Source organism: Canis lupus, chromosome 9, assembly GCF_048164855.1.
Source record: "Canis lupus baileyi chromosome 9, mCanLup2.hap1, whole genome shotgun sequence".
NCBI lineage: Eukaryota > Metazoa > Chordata > Mammalia > Carnivora > Canidae > Canis > Canis lupus.
In genome coordinates, this window is record NC_132846.1 from 47,952,201 (window position 1) to 47,967,032 (window position 14,832).

At 40.0% G+C, this 14,832-nt stretch overlaps 2 protein-coding genes and 1 long non-coding RNA gene across 9 annotated transcripts in view; 2 read left to right on the forward strand and 1 right to left on the reverse strand.

Annotated features, from left to right (window-relative positions):
* The window catches only part of RBM25 (RNA binding motif protein 25), a 53,044-nt gene extending 50,917 nt beyond the window's left edge, over positions 1–2,127 (forward strand). For all 3 annotated transcript variants that reach the window (XR_012036885.1, XM_072839205.1, XM_072839204.1), the window contains one exon: positions 1,689–2,127. Coding sequence is in view for 2 of the 3 variants with exons in the window: in XM_072839205.1 (XP_072695306.1) it covers positions 1,689–1,781 (93 nt within the window). In the remaining variant the exon portion in view is untranslated. The remainder of the gene's footprint in view (positions 1–1,688) is intronic.
* LOC140640215 (uncharacterized) lies at positions 1,728–12,555 on the reverse strand. Its single transcript, XR_012036886.1, has 3 exons — positions 12,382–12,555; positions 11,894–12,087; positions 1,728–5,808 (listed from the first exon to the last, which is right to left on the reverse strand). It is a non-coding gene; the product is annotated as an uncharacterized lncRNA (long non-coding RNA).
* A 78-nt stretch (positions 12,556–12,633) lies between these two features.
* Positions 12,634–14,832, forward strand: part of PSEN1 (presenilin 1) — a 79,389-nt gene continuing 77,190 nt past the window's right edge. For 2 of the 5 annotated variants that reach the window (XM_072839228.1, XM_072839231.1), the window contains exon 1: positions 12,634–12,792. The gene's annotated coding sequence lies outside the window, so the exon portion shown is untranslated. Of the gene's footprint in view, positions 12,793–12,837; positions 13,213–14,832 lie in introns of those variants that run through there. The other 3 variants (XM_072839229.1, XM_072839232.1, XM_072839230.1) reach the window with 2 other exon arrangements.

Below are 14,832 nucleotides of genomic sequence, written 5' to 3' on the forward strand. Positions count from 1 at the left end.
TTTTAATTTTCTAGCTCATTGTTCATCAGAGTGGGAGGAAGCCACTCAACTGGCTAGTTTTGTCAATAGCTCACTCTCTAAATATTTCTTGAATAAATGAGATTGAATTTTTAGCTTAAGTAGTATTTTGATCTTGTTAAAAATCTGACTTTTCTTTAAAAAAAATCTGACTTTTTCAAACTGTACCTTTCCTCATTTTACATTAATTAACTTTGGTTATACTTTATGCCTAGATCTATATTATTTCCAAGGTACAATTTTCACATTGGTGTTGTAGCTCATAGTTCTTTTAAACTCTGGCTCAAAAAAAAAAAAAAATAAATAAATAAACTCTGGCTCATAAAAGTCTGACTAAAAGTTCTTTAATTATTTGTCATTGTTGAGGAATGTAGGGAAATTTCTCAAAAAAAACCCCCAAAACAACAGATTTTCAGGTTTTGCTTAGGTATTTACTGAACACTTAGGTACCAGACACTCTTCAAAACACTTTGTACCTATTAACTCTTTTATTTCCCGTAATAGAACAGTACCATTTGTTAGTATTTCCTCCATTTTATATATGAGAAAACTGAGGTTCATTGTGGCTAAGTGATTCAGTCAAGAGCACATAACTAATAAGGTGGGAGCAGCGATTTAGTTTAGGAGTTAAGAAAACCTGATCTCTATCCAGACTAGTCTGGATCACAATATTAAAGAGCCCTGGCAACATTAGGCCACATTTCATCATGGCAGTGATATCCTGGAGCTTATCCATAGCTGCCTCCTGTAGAAGGAAGCATGCTGTTTCATTTTACCTCACTGTAACCCTGGTGTAGAGGCCCAAGTCTGCATGTAGGGTGAGGGCAGGAATAGTGGGGGACAATATAATGTACCCAACTCATGGAAGGTGAAGTGGATAGGAAGATAATTTGGTTTATCAATTTGCCAGGGGAAAAGACCGGTAATTTATTTAGTAGTCTTGTGTCCTTTTTGGTGATAAATAGTGTTCACGTACTCTGTTTATTCTATGCCAGATGCCGTATTAAATGCTTTGCATATATTCACATTTAATATTTAATCCAATGTCACATACATAATACTTGGATAAGTATTACAATTTTAAAGCTGTTTTGGGGATAGAAAAGATACTATTAAATTACTGCAGTTGTGTAACTAGTTCTGCTTAAATTACTGTTTTTTATAATAAATATGCTTTCTTTAGGAAATAGTTTCTTGATACATGTATAAATATCTTATTTGTAAAACTAAAAGTAATAAGTAAAAGAATAAAAGTTGGGTAAAAGTATTGTGCCAGTATTTAAGTAAGTCATGGAATTTTGCTGAATGCATCCCCCTCCACTTTTTGGGTAATTTATATATACTAAATACATCACACTAGATTTCTTTCGAGTCATTTTGTTGAAAATAAATGCTTGTCAATGTAAAAAGCCTTTTATAAGGGATGCCTGAGTGGCTCAGTGGTTGAGCTTCTGTTTTCAGCTCAGGGCGTGATCCCGAAATCTCAGGACCCTGGCTTCTGCCTATGTCTCTGCCTCTCTCTGTGTGTGTCACTCATGAATTAATACAATCTTTTAAAAAAATAAAAATAAATAAAAGCCTTTTAAAATACAAGTCACTATTGGGTGATGCTGATGATTGCTTATCTTACATGTGTTACTGTTTTTTGAAATTTTCTTTTTCTTTTCTAGGTACTTGATGAAGAAGCAGAAGTTTTTATAGTCAAAATGTGGAGATTATTAATATATGAAACAGAAGCCAAGAAAATTGGTCTTGTGAAGTAAAACTCTTTTTACATTTAGAGTTCTGTTTGAGATTCCTTCTTCTTTCCCACCCTTCAGAGGACTTTGGCTTTTTCTTTGTCTTCAAAGACATTTGTGAGATCTGTAATTTTTTTTTAAATGTAGAAAATGTGAATTTTTTTTGTCCTCTAATTTGTTGATGCCCTGTGTACTTCCTTGGTTGTAAAGACATCTGAATCCTACCTTGGTTCTCTTTATACTCACCAGGTACAAATTACTGGTATGTTTTATAAGCCGCAGCTACTGTACACAGCCTATCTGATATAATCTTGTTCTGCTGATTTATTTCTTGTAAATATTAAAATGACTCCCCAATTCTTTTGCAGAATTGCACTTAATGTTGAACTGTACTGTATAGGAACCTACATGAATGATTTTAATTGAAAGAATTCCCATCATACCTATTAACCCTTTCTACCCCTTGATCAAAAATGGGAAGCCCTCCTGAAGGCATGGAATTTAAAATTAGAGTGCTAGGATTAGCAGACAATCCATTCCTACTATTTCTCTGTATGAATGTGTTTGTGCGAATGTATGTATAATTGTCTTTTCCCTAATTTTCTTTGGAGAGTTCCCTTAAACATTTCCTTATTGAAGAGTAGAATCGTAAAGGAAACATGGTGTTGTGCCAATCCAAATGTCTGGGATAATTAGGTTATTAGTCTCCCAGAGCATGGTATTCTCTTGTGACAAGCAACAGACTGGTGAATGGAATGGGGCTTTCCTGTTGATCGCTGACCGCTACAGCCTCTTTTTTTTAAGGGAGTGTGAATCATAATGGTTTTCCCCTTAATTTCATTGTGTAGAACTAAGACAGATCCTTAGATTCCAGGGAACTTTATATGATGCATTTTTGCACTACTTGGTTCCTAGCTTTATTTTGGTGTACTCCTTTGTTTTAAAAAAACCTTAATCTGAGAAGCATAAATGAAAAAAAAATCGTTTTTAAAAACAAAAGGTAAACTTAGGCAATACAGACTAGGAAAGTTGAAAAAATAGAATAGGAATTTAGAATGGCAATTTGCGAATTTTACATCTTATTTTTAATGATATAGTAAATCATTTAAGGCAGTTACCACTAATTTTTTGTTTGCACTTTTGTTTTTAAAGGGATTATATCTCCTGCGTGTATATGCACGCACAAACCTTTTTTACCTCTGCTCATCAATGTTTAAAAATATACTGATGTCTTCTTAGAGACATATATGGGGCTTTCTTTAGTGTAGAACAGAAAGAACTTCACCAGGGAGCAAAATTATCTGAAAATGTAACAGGGTTTAAACAGTTCTTAACACAAATTAGGTGCAGTTATTCCCATGTCTGAGTATTTACAAGAAAGATTATTAAGTTTGGGGGGGAAGGGCAGATTGTTAAAAAGCATAACTGAGCTTGAGTTACGAGATTTTTTTTTACATCTTAAAAGGAATTTGAAACACTGTTCTTAACACTGGACCATGAGGTGGTTCCATTATGTAAATATTTCCAATATTAAAACTGTATATATTTGATCTTGGGGACCCATTCTTTCAGAATCTTGTTAAATAAATGGCATCATGTTGTAATTTTGCAGTGCATACTAGAAACATAACTTGAAAATATGGGCTGAATTTTTGATGGACTTGATTTTTATATCATTTTTAAGTTCTGGTCTCTGAAAGGAGAATTTCAGAACGTTCATGCTCCTTGCCATCTATAAATTCCTTAACTAGCCTTTTCTCAGATTGACAACCCCCTCCCCCGCCCTGCCGAGCTTCACACATTTTTCAGTTTATTATTTCTATCTTATTGTATTGCTGCTTCTAAGGCATCATATTATGTTTTTACTTAGCATTAGCATGAAGGTTTATTCAGGTTGATTTAATTACCCTTGCTTTCGTCTTAGCTCTTTCACTGTATTTATCTTAAAAGGCCCTTATCTGAAAGTCTTAAGGGCACATACCATTTATTGTATCACACTTCCAGTGAGATATGTGTCCAGATCCTAATAAATTCATACATTAACATTTCTGCAGCAGAATAGGAATGATAATCCCTGAGTTAAAGACCATTTATAATAGTTTCATATCAGCTTGAGACTGGTTTTGCTACCAAGCTTATTAAACTTTTAAGGTTTTCAGTTTCTAGTTTTTCAGATTTGCATATAAAGAACTGGACATGTATAAACTGGTGTATTCTAATGTCTGGGAGAATACACATAAGAATATTACCAATAAATTGCTTGTGCTTTCTGGGTTGTCTTTACCGTTTGCCCGTAGATTAATTTCAGTTTGGAAATCTTAATCTATATTGCCCCTTCAGATTGTTAAAAAATTATATGAAATTCTTGATAATCATTCCTTTTTAAAAAAAAAATTTGAGAGCGAGAATGAGCTGAGGGAGGGGCAGAGTGAGAGGGTGGAGCAGACTCTGCTGAGCTTGTGTCTTGATCCCAGCACCCTGAGATCAGGACCTGAGCCGAAATCAGAAGTCAGATATTGGGATCCCTGGGTGGCGCAGCGGTTTGGCGCCTGCCTTTGGCCCAGGGCATGATCCTGGAGACCCGGGATCGAATCCCATATCGGGCTCCCAGTGCATGGAGCCTGCTTCTCCCTCTGCCTGTGTCTCTGCCTCTCTCTCTCTCTGTGTGACCATCATAAATAAATAAAAATTAAAAAAAAAAAAAAAAAAAAGAAGTCAGATATTTAACCGACTGAGCCACAAGTGCTCCCTGAGGATCATTCTTGATCTGGCAGTCAGAAAATGAAGATGCTTTTTCCTCGTTTGATCTATAAATAATTTTAAATATGTACATTTGTTTACAAGAGGAAAGATAAATTGTTTGAAGTAGTTTTTCTTAAACTTTAATGTGTACCTGAATCACCTGGGGGATCTTGTTAAAATGTAGATAGATAGTAGGATACAGTGGTGCTGGAAATTTTGCATTTCTGACCAGCTTCCAGGTGATGCCAATGCTAACTGATCCAAGGACTACAGTTTTGAGTATCAGTACATACTCAGTACAGGATTTCTTTGCTATCCTAGAAGTCAAGTGTCCCTGTGAAACAGTTTGAAAGCTGAAATGGCATAAATTTAGCCAAGAAACAATAACCATTAATTTATATGGAAATTTTTGAGTATTCTCTGACTGAAAAATAACCTCTCTCAGACTTACCTGATACCTTAGAACACATCTTGCTAACAGATGCACAAAATAAATGGAAATAAAGCACAGATGCTCACAGACATAGTTCAAAACTGTGGTGGCTTGATGCTGAGATATAGTCCCTGGGTAAGGGACTTGCTGGCACCACTCTTGATGCACAGGCTGTGTGCTGCTTCTGTAAGGGCTTGCTGCAAAAACAAATGCTGACTACTATTTTCACTGTAGTTCATCTTTATTTTGTAAAAGTGAAAATCCTCTTCAGATTTCTTTTGATTAGCAAAACCAGGTGCTACTGTAGGTTTTTCATAAAAGTGGGGTAACTTGGGACGCCTTGGTGGCTCAGCGGTTGAGCATCTGCCTTTGGCCCAGGTCATGATCCTGGAGACCCGGGATCAAGTCCCACATCGGGCTCCCTGCATGGAGCCTGCTTCTCCCTCTTCCTGTGTCTCTGCCCCCCCCCCCCGCCCCATCTCTCATGAGTAAATAAATAAAATTAAAAAAAAAAAAAAAGTGGAGTAACTTGACTTCTGAAAAGCAGGGGGAACCTGTAGTAGTATTTTATCCTCACAGATTACACAAGTGCAGCTTAATTTTCTTTTTAAGTAGATTATAAAGAGAAGAACATTTTTTTGAGACAAATAGATGCACATTGTCTATGTTCATGAACATAAAGTAGTCTTCCAAAAAAAACGTGCCTGAGAACAAGTCTAATATTCTAGGCTTTACTCCCAGCCAGTCCCAGAGCACTTTCTCTTTAGAGGACTCTGTTTTTGCTTATTCTGATTTTTACCATAGCGCTTCTGTATGTAGTGGAAGCAAATGATGATTTTGTGGAGTGCTGTTTCAGGTACTCATCAGGCAGAAATGCTAGATATAATGGACAAATAGAGAAACAGCTTATGAGTCAAATTGAACTGAACACTTATGTTTTCTTTTTACATAGGAAGTAAAAGTTGTAATGCTAATAGTGTGTATATGAGGCTTATTTACTCAGCTTTTTCTGATGAAAAAAAGAAGACACTACAGCGAAAATAGCGTTTGTTTTGCAGCTCTATAAATGTTAACACTTATAACCCAAAAAATTGCTGAAAGGTTTTATGTCATAATGGTTACAGACTTCAGGTCATATTTTAGCCTTCTCTCAATCTGAAATTGGTAAATAGTATTGCTCTGCAAAAGATGGTGAAATTGATCTCTGAATGCCATGGATACAAAATGTATGACAAAGAATCCCCAAAATGCAAAGAAACAGTGTAAGTGTCAGGAAGAAAATTGGGAAATTCACACACATATATATATATTTCAAACACTGGAACAATTACTATAATTCATACTATTGACCAAAGTAAGCTTAAAATTTTTTATGTAGATTTTTTGAAATATAATTAGGTTGAATTACTGAAATAATTTATTTGCACGAGTGCTTACATTTTCATCTTTATTTGACAGAATCTTTGCCTTCTATTTTATTACTTGTCTTATATGAAGGCCAAATTAGGAATAGTAGTCTAAAATCCCCAGGAATGAAAGATAATTTCTATAAGCAGAAGTAAATAAAAATTCTTTTCAAGCCATATTGTTTGCATTAAATGACAATCCCACGTCTGCCTACTGTGCCACATTCCATAGTAGTTGGATTTATGACCTAGATTCTCATTCCCAGAGTGGTAGCTGAATTGTTATAGGTAGTCCCTCTGGTTTTTTGTGTATGACATTTACTTAGCCATTGAAGCATGCTTGATACATGGCATTCGTGTTAAATGGTAGGTAGAGTGATAGACGTAAGACAAGATACCTCTAGTAGCTGATAGTCTAATAATGATGGAGAAGGAATAATGAGGAATACTAAGACATATAAAGTAGTATACCAACTGTCATACTTGATTAGCTCACTTCATTGTCAAGAGAACAGGGACAGTAGGAAGATATTCAGTAGAGCCAGTAATATGTGAGCTAGGAACTTAGAGGTCACATTATCTACCCAAAGCAACACTGCTACAGTGTTCCTGACAGATGGATGTCTAGAGGCCTATATGTTGGATTCTAATTCATGGTCTAAATCTGTGCTATCCAAGGTTTTAAGTTTGTTAAAGTTAAATAATTTTGAAACTCATTTCTTCAGTCACACTAGCATATTTCAAATGTTTTGGAAGCCCTCTTAGTAAAAAATAGTTTTTTGTTGCAATGTATTTCAGGTGTTCTATGGCCATATATAGTCAGTGGCTAGCAATACTGTTTGAACACTGCAGATTATAGAACATAATTATGATTGGGGCGCCTGGATGGCTCAGTTGGTTGAACATGGCAACTCTTCATCACAGGGGTTGTAAGTTCAAGCCCCATGTTGGGTATAGAGATTACTTAAACATCATTATGATTTCAGAAAGCTTTATTGGATAGATCTGGTCTAAATGTTATCAATCCAAGGGGAGAGGGAAGTGTTTGTTAATAAAATTACCCTACATGAAGCATTTTTAGCAAATCTTTTGTTGAAGCAAAAATTACTAGGTGTGAATTTAAAAATAGAGATTAACAATTTTTTTTTTGTAACAAAAGGAACATCTAATGAACACTTCACATTGTAGAATCCAAAAACTGAAGGTTCGTTTCCTGTCAAAAAAATACTAGTAAATACTCCCTAGTGAAGAAACTGGATTATTATTGGTGAAAAGCTATTAAAGTTTCATTTTTTTAAATTAAAAGTTTCATTTTTAAGTGTTTTATTGAGGCACATTTTAAAAAAAGATTTTATTTATTCATGAGAGACACAGAGACAGAGGCAGAGGGAGAAGCAGGCTTCCTGTGGGGAGCCCAGTGTGGGACTTGGATCCCAGGATCACGGCCTGAGCCAAAGGCAGATGTGCCGAGCCACTGAGGTGCCTGAGTCATGCATATATATAGATTTTTTTTAATTTTAATTTTAATTTATTTATTTATTTATTCATTCATTTATTTATTTATTTTTAGTTTTAAAATTTTTTAAATTTAAGTTTAAAAATTTTTATTTATTTATTTATTTATTTATTTATTTATTTATTTATTTATTTATGATAGTCACAGAGAGAGAGAGAGAGAGAGAGGCAGAGACACAGGCAGAGGGAGAAGCAGGCTCCATGCACCGGGAGCCCGATGTGGGACTGGATCCCGGGACTCCAGGATCGCGCCCTGGGCCAAAGGCAGATGCCAAACCGCTGCGCCACCCAGGGATCCCTAAGTTTAAAAATTTTTTATTTTGATTTTGTTTATTCATGAGAGAGACACACAGAGAGCAGCAGAGACATAGGCAGAGAGAGAAGCAGGCTCCATTCAGGGAGCCCGACGTGGGATTCAATCCCAGGCCTCCAGAATCACACCCTGGGCTGAAGGCAGATGCTCAACCCTTGAGCCACCCAGGTGTTCCGAGGCATATATTTTTAAATGGGGAGCCCAAGGGCAGCCTGGTTGGCTCAGTGGTTTAGTGCCATCTTCAGCCCAGGGCGCGATCCTGGAGACCTGGGATAGAGTCCCACATTGGGCTCCCTGCATGGAGTCTGCTTCTCCCTCTGCCTGTGTCTCTGCCCCTCTCTCTCTCTCTCTCTCTCTCTCTCTCTGTGTGTCTCTCATGAACAAATGAAATCTTTAAAGTAAAATAAAGAGGGGGCCCAAGTTCTTGATTATAGAGGAAATTAGAATTTCATAAAGGCAGGGCACTTGGCTGGCTCAGATGGTAGAGCTTGTGCCTCTTGGTCTCAGGGGTCATGAGTTCAAGCTCCACGTTGGGCATGGAAAAGAAAAAGGCAAACTGCCTTAATGTGGGAAGTTTTGAGTTGGATAGCCTTAGAATAAGTGGTATAGGGATGCCTGGGTAGCTCAGTGGTTGAGTATCTGCCTTTGGCTCAGGTCCTGATTCTGGGGTTCTGGGATCGAGTCCCACATCCTGCTCCCCACAGGGAGCCTGCTTCTTCCTCTGCCTATGTCTCTGTCCCTCTCTTCCATGAATAAATAATAAAATAAAATAAAATATAAAATAGGAATAAGTGGTGTAAATAACTGGCCTTGGTTCTCTGCTTGACCAGGTCTTGACTTTATGTATGTACTAGTGACCAGTGGCTGTTCTACTCTTAGTCTCCGACAGCGTCTCTCACCCAAGTGGTTCTAACCAGTCCGACACTTTGGATTTCTCATTTGCTTCATCTTTTACCACTTAGTATTGGTTTTTGGCACCAAAGCCAAATTGGTTTTGTATTTCCATTCTCGCTCCCAAGTTCCAAACGCTTTTGGGAAAATAATAAATGTACCACTGCAGATATTTTGAACCCTTGGTGCTATATTTCTTGTTCTTCTACTGAACTCCAGTTCTTTTCCACACACATTCCAGCTTTTGTTTTTGAACCTTCCGTGCTATATAGTAGTTGTGGAAAAACTATTAGCAGAATGATTGAGAATCCTTTGATTTTCCTCCCCTTATTCAGCAATTAAGTCTCAAGTTTAACAAAACCTTAACTTTAAAAAAGTCATTAGGCATATTCTCCAGTTCTAGCTTTCCAGTTTATGGTGACATGCATCTTAAACCTTTGCTTTCTGTAGTTAATGATAGATGACTCTATCCATCCTATACAGAAGACCTCCCCAACTCCACAGGCTCTGGTTTCTAACTACATTTTGCAGTTTCTTGAGCCTTTCTCAAGTATTTCGTGATCTTCATTCTTCAGTCTGGACTAAGTGTTAACACAAAAACTTAATCTTGGATCCTATCTCCTATCCACTACACTATTGAGATTCCACAGAGTAGCTTATAATTGCATGTGCCTTCCAAAGGCCTCAAGTCTCAAATATTTTTTATCACCATTCCACTGATGACCGGTGATGACCTGAAGAGACTGTGACCTTGTGAGAGGTTCCACCCTATCTCTTAACACCATGGACATTTGCTATTTGGTATCTAGGATATCACTTTTGCCCTGACCTACTTTTATGTCTTTCCCAATGTCTTTGCTGGCTCTTCATCAACAAATCTTGTGTATTTGTTTGTATTTCTTTTAATTAAAAAAAAAAAAGATTTTAAAGATTTATTTACTGGGTTCCTGAGTGGCGCTCAGTTGGTAAAGCATTTGACTTGACTTCGGCTCAGGTCATGCATGATCTCAGGGTCCTGAGATGGATCCCTTACTTTGGGTTCTGTGCTCAACCTAGAGTCTGCTTGAGATTCCCTCTGCCCCTCCCCCCAAAATAAATAAAATCTTTTTAAAAAAATATTATTTATTTATTTATTCATAGAGACAGAGAGAGAGAGAGAGGCAGAGACACAGGTAGAGGGAGAAGCAGGCTCCATGAAGGGAGCCCGACGTGGGACTCTATCCCGGGTCTCCAGGATCACACCCCAGGCTGCAGGCGGTGCTAAACTGCTGCACCACAGGGGCTCCCCTAATAAAATCTTTTAAAAAATTACTTAAGTAATCTCTACACCCAACATGGGACTCAAACTCACAACCCTGAGATCAAGAGTTTCAGGCCCACAGACTGAGGCAGCCAGATATCCCAAAGATGTATTTCTTTTTTTTAAGATTTTATTTATTCATTAGAGACACAGAGAGAGAGGAAGAGACACAGGCAGAGGGAGAAGCAGGCTCCATGCAGGGAGCCCGATGTGGGACTTGATCCTAGGACTCCAGAATCAGGCCCTGGGCCAAAGGCAGCTGCTAAACTGCTGAGCCACCCAGGGATCCCCGAATATGTATTTCTAAGAAGATGAAAAAATAGCAAAAACTGGTGGAAAAAGTTATCTGTAGTCCGAGTCACTGTGCTTTTTTTTAAATCACTTTTTATTTTTAAGATTTTATTTATTTATTCATGAGAGACACAGGGAGAGAGAGGCAGAAAAACAGGCAGAAGGAGAAGCAGGCTCCATGCAGGGAGCCCGATGTGGCCCTCGGTCCTGTGTCTCCAGGATCACAACCCAGGCTGAAGGCAGCGCTAAACCACCTGAGCCACCTCCTGGGCTGCCCTTAATCACTTTTTAAAAATCACCTTTTGGGTTATTTTTTGCAGGAATGTGATTTGACATAGTTGTGTTTATACATATGCATAAATCTTTGTCTATTTTTTTTCATTTAAGAATGTTTCTGTTACACATAACCTTCATAAACAATTTATGAAGGACATAAATTGTGAAATGGGTGAACCAAAATTTATTGTAGGATGTTTAGCTTTCCAATTTTTGGTATTAAACTTCATGAATGTCTGCACAAATATTTTGTAATGAGATTGTGCCTAAAAAAACGTTTACCAGCAATTCTTTTTTTTTTTTTTTGAGAGAGAGCAAGTGAGCACATGGGTACAAACATGGGGAATGGCAGGTGGAGGAAGAAGCAGGTTTCCCACTGAGCAGAGTCCAATGTGGGGCTCCATTCCAGGACTCTGGGGTCATGTCCCGAGCCAAAGGCAGAAGTTTAACCAACAGAGCCACCCAATCCCCTAGTTTACCACTATTTTAAGACTTTCTGCTCATATTACCAGACCGCATTCAAAGAAATTGAACCAGTTCACAAATAGATGGGGTTTAGCCTATGCTTGTTTGACAAGTGTATTGAACGGTTTTATGTGCTGGACACTGTTCTCAGCACTTGCAATATATAAATGAACAAATAGGCAAAATCCTTATCCTTGTGACATTTAAGGAGGGAAGAGGAAATGACTTAAATATCTTTGGGGAGGGGAGCTGTCAACATTTTTATTCACCCAACTTATCTGTTCCCTGTTAATGGAAAAACCTATTGAGGTTCTTAAAATGAAGCTGGGTGTAAAACCTATTTAAGTCTGTTCATGTATTGGATGGAGAGAGGAGGGAGGGACTGAGGGACTGATGCTCCAGGAATATGAAGGGCTATCTTGGGGGGAGGAATTCAAAAGAAACAAAAGCTATCATTTGGCCAGATGCCACTCATCATTGATTTCATTGTCAGTTTTCTGTTACCTGTGAATTTGAGCATTTCTCCATTCTCCATCTTTGGTTTTCCATGATTGTATTCAGTTTACTTTCAGCTTTCAGATGAGTGTGCTATGCTACTTAAGTTAGTTGTTGGTGCTGTCTTTACCGCAACTTGGACGGAAAACTGGCAGATGCAGGAATTAAGTGGCCGTTGAGCAATTCACTGTGCACCAGGTGCTCTGGTTTTGGGATTTCAAAAATAAGACACATTTTATGCTCTCTGGAAGTTTACCATCTAAGACTGGATCTTAAACTTGAAGCCTAAGAATCCCGGGCTGCGTTCGTTTAAAACGCAGTTTCTCGGGTTTCCCCCACCCACCAGAAGTTTTGATTCATTTGGGTAGTGTATGAAGGGCACAGGTAGTTACAATTTTCACTAGTCACCCGCATCACCAGTGATGCAGCTGATTCGCGCTGAGAAGCACTACAAATAGGTACCAAGAGATAAACGTTAAGATTTAAGATGTCATCACTTGTAGGTCGGAGGAGCGCACGCTGGGCCCCGCTGACGTAGAAACCTCGGTCCTCAGCTCTGCAGTCTCGAATCCCAGACCATCTCGGACTCGCACTAAGCACTCTGGGCGGCTTCCTCCAGGTCCCCGGGGTCGCCGCGAGCGCAGCGTTAGCCCCTCTCTCCGCCGCGCCACCGGAAGCCCCACCCTCTCCCCCCGGGTCCCGCCCCCTACTCCGGTGGGACCCGCCCCTTCCCCGGCCGGCCGCCAACGGCGCCAGAGCCGGAAATGACGACAGCAGCGAAGCTTTTTGGGCGGGGCCTGGGCCGGGCCGCTCCAGAGGCCGCGATTTCACATCGGAAACAAAACAGCGGCTGCTCGGGAAGGAGCCTCCCCTGCGAGCGCCCGGTGGTGGCGGCAAGTGAAGAGTAGGTGCGTGGTGGGGAGTTTGGGGAGAGGGGAAGGCGCCCCTCGCCTGGTGCGGACACAGGCGGTGGCGGGCTGGGCCCGGCTCTTTGTCGCCTCCCGGGCCGCGCAGCCGGGTGTCCTCGAGGATGAGGAGCGGGGCGCGGCCGGGCGGGGACCGAGGAACCCCTTGTGGGGAACGCGGAGGGACGGCCCGTTTCTCCAGCTCCGGGCGCAGCGCGCGGTCGGGTCGAAGAGAGATTCCCCTCCGAAGTGCTGGTTCCCCGAAGACGTTTCAGGACGCAGGTGCCCTGGTCCTCAGCTGGGCCGGGATTGACGGTCTTGAGTGGAGTGGAGCAGGAGAAGGAGGAAGCGCCTTGCCCCGGTCTGGTTGAGCAACTGGTGAAACTCCGCGCCTCACGCCCCGAGTGTGCCCTTGTCCGGGAAGTGAGTGGCACTCAGAGAAAAATTCCTTACGTCTCACGTTCGAGGTGGACAACAGGGTCTGATGCTGTTTGCCTTGGTTGGGACCGTCGCGAGGCACGATGTTGTTCGGGGCTTTGCATGTGTCTTGGGTATTTTGCGTTTTCTTCCCGCTCAGGTTTTTTTTTTTTTCTCCCCCCCCCCCCTTCAAATAAATAATTTGCTTCTACTGTAGGAGACTAATTTAATGATTTTAAAAGCATTGCCTGCCTGCTTTGGGCTAGAGGAATATAGTATTCAGGGTTTACTCTGGGAGGTAAGAATAGGGTGCAAAAAACTATGGCATATATAATGACTTTAATATAACTGAGCACATTGTAAAGCTCGTAACATTTCCTGAGGTTTGAGGCAGGCAGAGGTCACATCTGGTTAGGAAATCTTGTTATTTGAGTTATCTCTCACGGTGGAAAGGTTTTCACCCCTTGAGTTGAAGTGGGTGGGGCGTTATAATCAGAGGGTATATTACAAACAGGGGCCCACTCTGAATTAAAAATAACTGTTAATGAAGGAAAATAAAGCAAGAGAGTGGATTGGAGCTTGTTGCATTTGACTAATTTCAGTCACCTGCAAAATGCCTATTTCAGGTCTCCTTAATTCATTTGCAGACTTCACCAACTTAAGACTCGCTCCACCACCATTTAATAAACCCTTAACAGTGAGAAAAGGATAATGTTTATTGAGTGCATGCATGGATTCCTTCCCTTACCCTACCCCCAATAGATCATAGAAATGGCATCTATCAGTTGGTTTTCCATTCTTCTGCTGCTGCTCCTTGGATAGACAGTTAACACAGCTCTGGGTATACTTCTGAATGGATGTGATTTATTGCTGAGTTTTAAGTTAATGGCTGCAACTAGACCTAGACTGCTAAATGAATTTCCATTTAGAGGGAACTAGAGGATTGAAGTTGATCTCTGAGAACCACCCTAGCAGGAAAATACAGCATTTGTCAGTTACCATAGCTTATGTGGACCTCTTCCTCTTTCAGATCCAGGCTCTCTCTGCTCCTGCTTTCCCACTAATATTATTGCAGATTATAGGGGAGGCTTTTTTAACATTATATTCTGAAAAACCTTTCAAAGACCTCTAATTCTGCCTCTCCTTCATGTGATAGATACTAGGCAGATTTGGAAGGTATGTTAAGAGTGGCACTGTTGTGGTCAGAACTTTAGGCACATTAATCTGATAGTTGGGGCTCGGATGGATAAGAGAATGAGATGACTTTTGCATAATTCTGGTGAGATAAGATGAGAGTTTGGTGATGGTAGAGGTTTAGGAGGAAAAATGGGGTGCCTGAGTGGCTCAGTTGGTTAAGCTTCTGCTTTTGGCTCAGGTCATGAGCCCCCGCCCCCCCCCCCCCCCCCCCCCCCGCAAAATCTGGCTCCCTGCTCAGCAGGGAGTCTGCTTGTTCCTCTCTCTCTGCCCTTTCCCCTACCTGTCATATTTTCTCTCTCTGTCATAAATAAATAAATAAGTAAATAAGGAAAAACATTAACAAGATATGACAGCCAATTGAGAATCAAGGAATAAATAGAATTGACTAGGAGGCTTTAAGTTTGAAGAATGGGAGAGACGTTTGCAGAA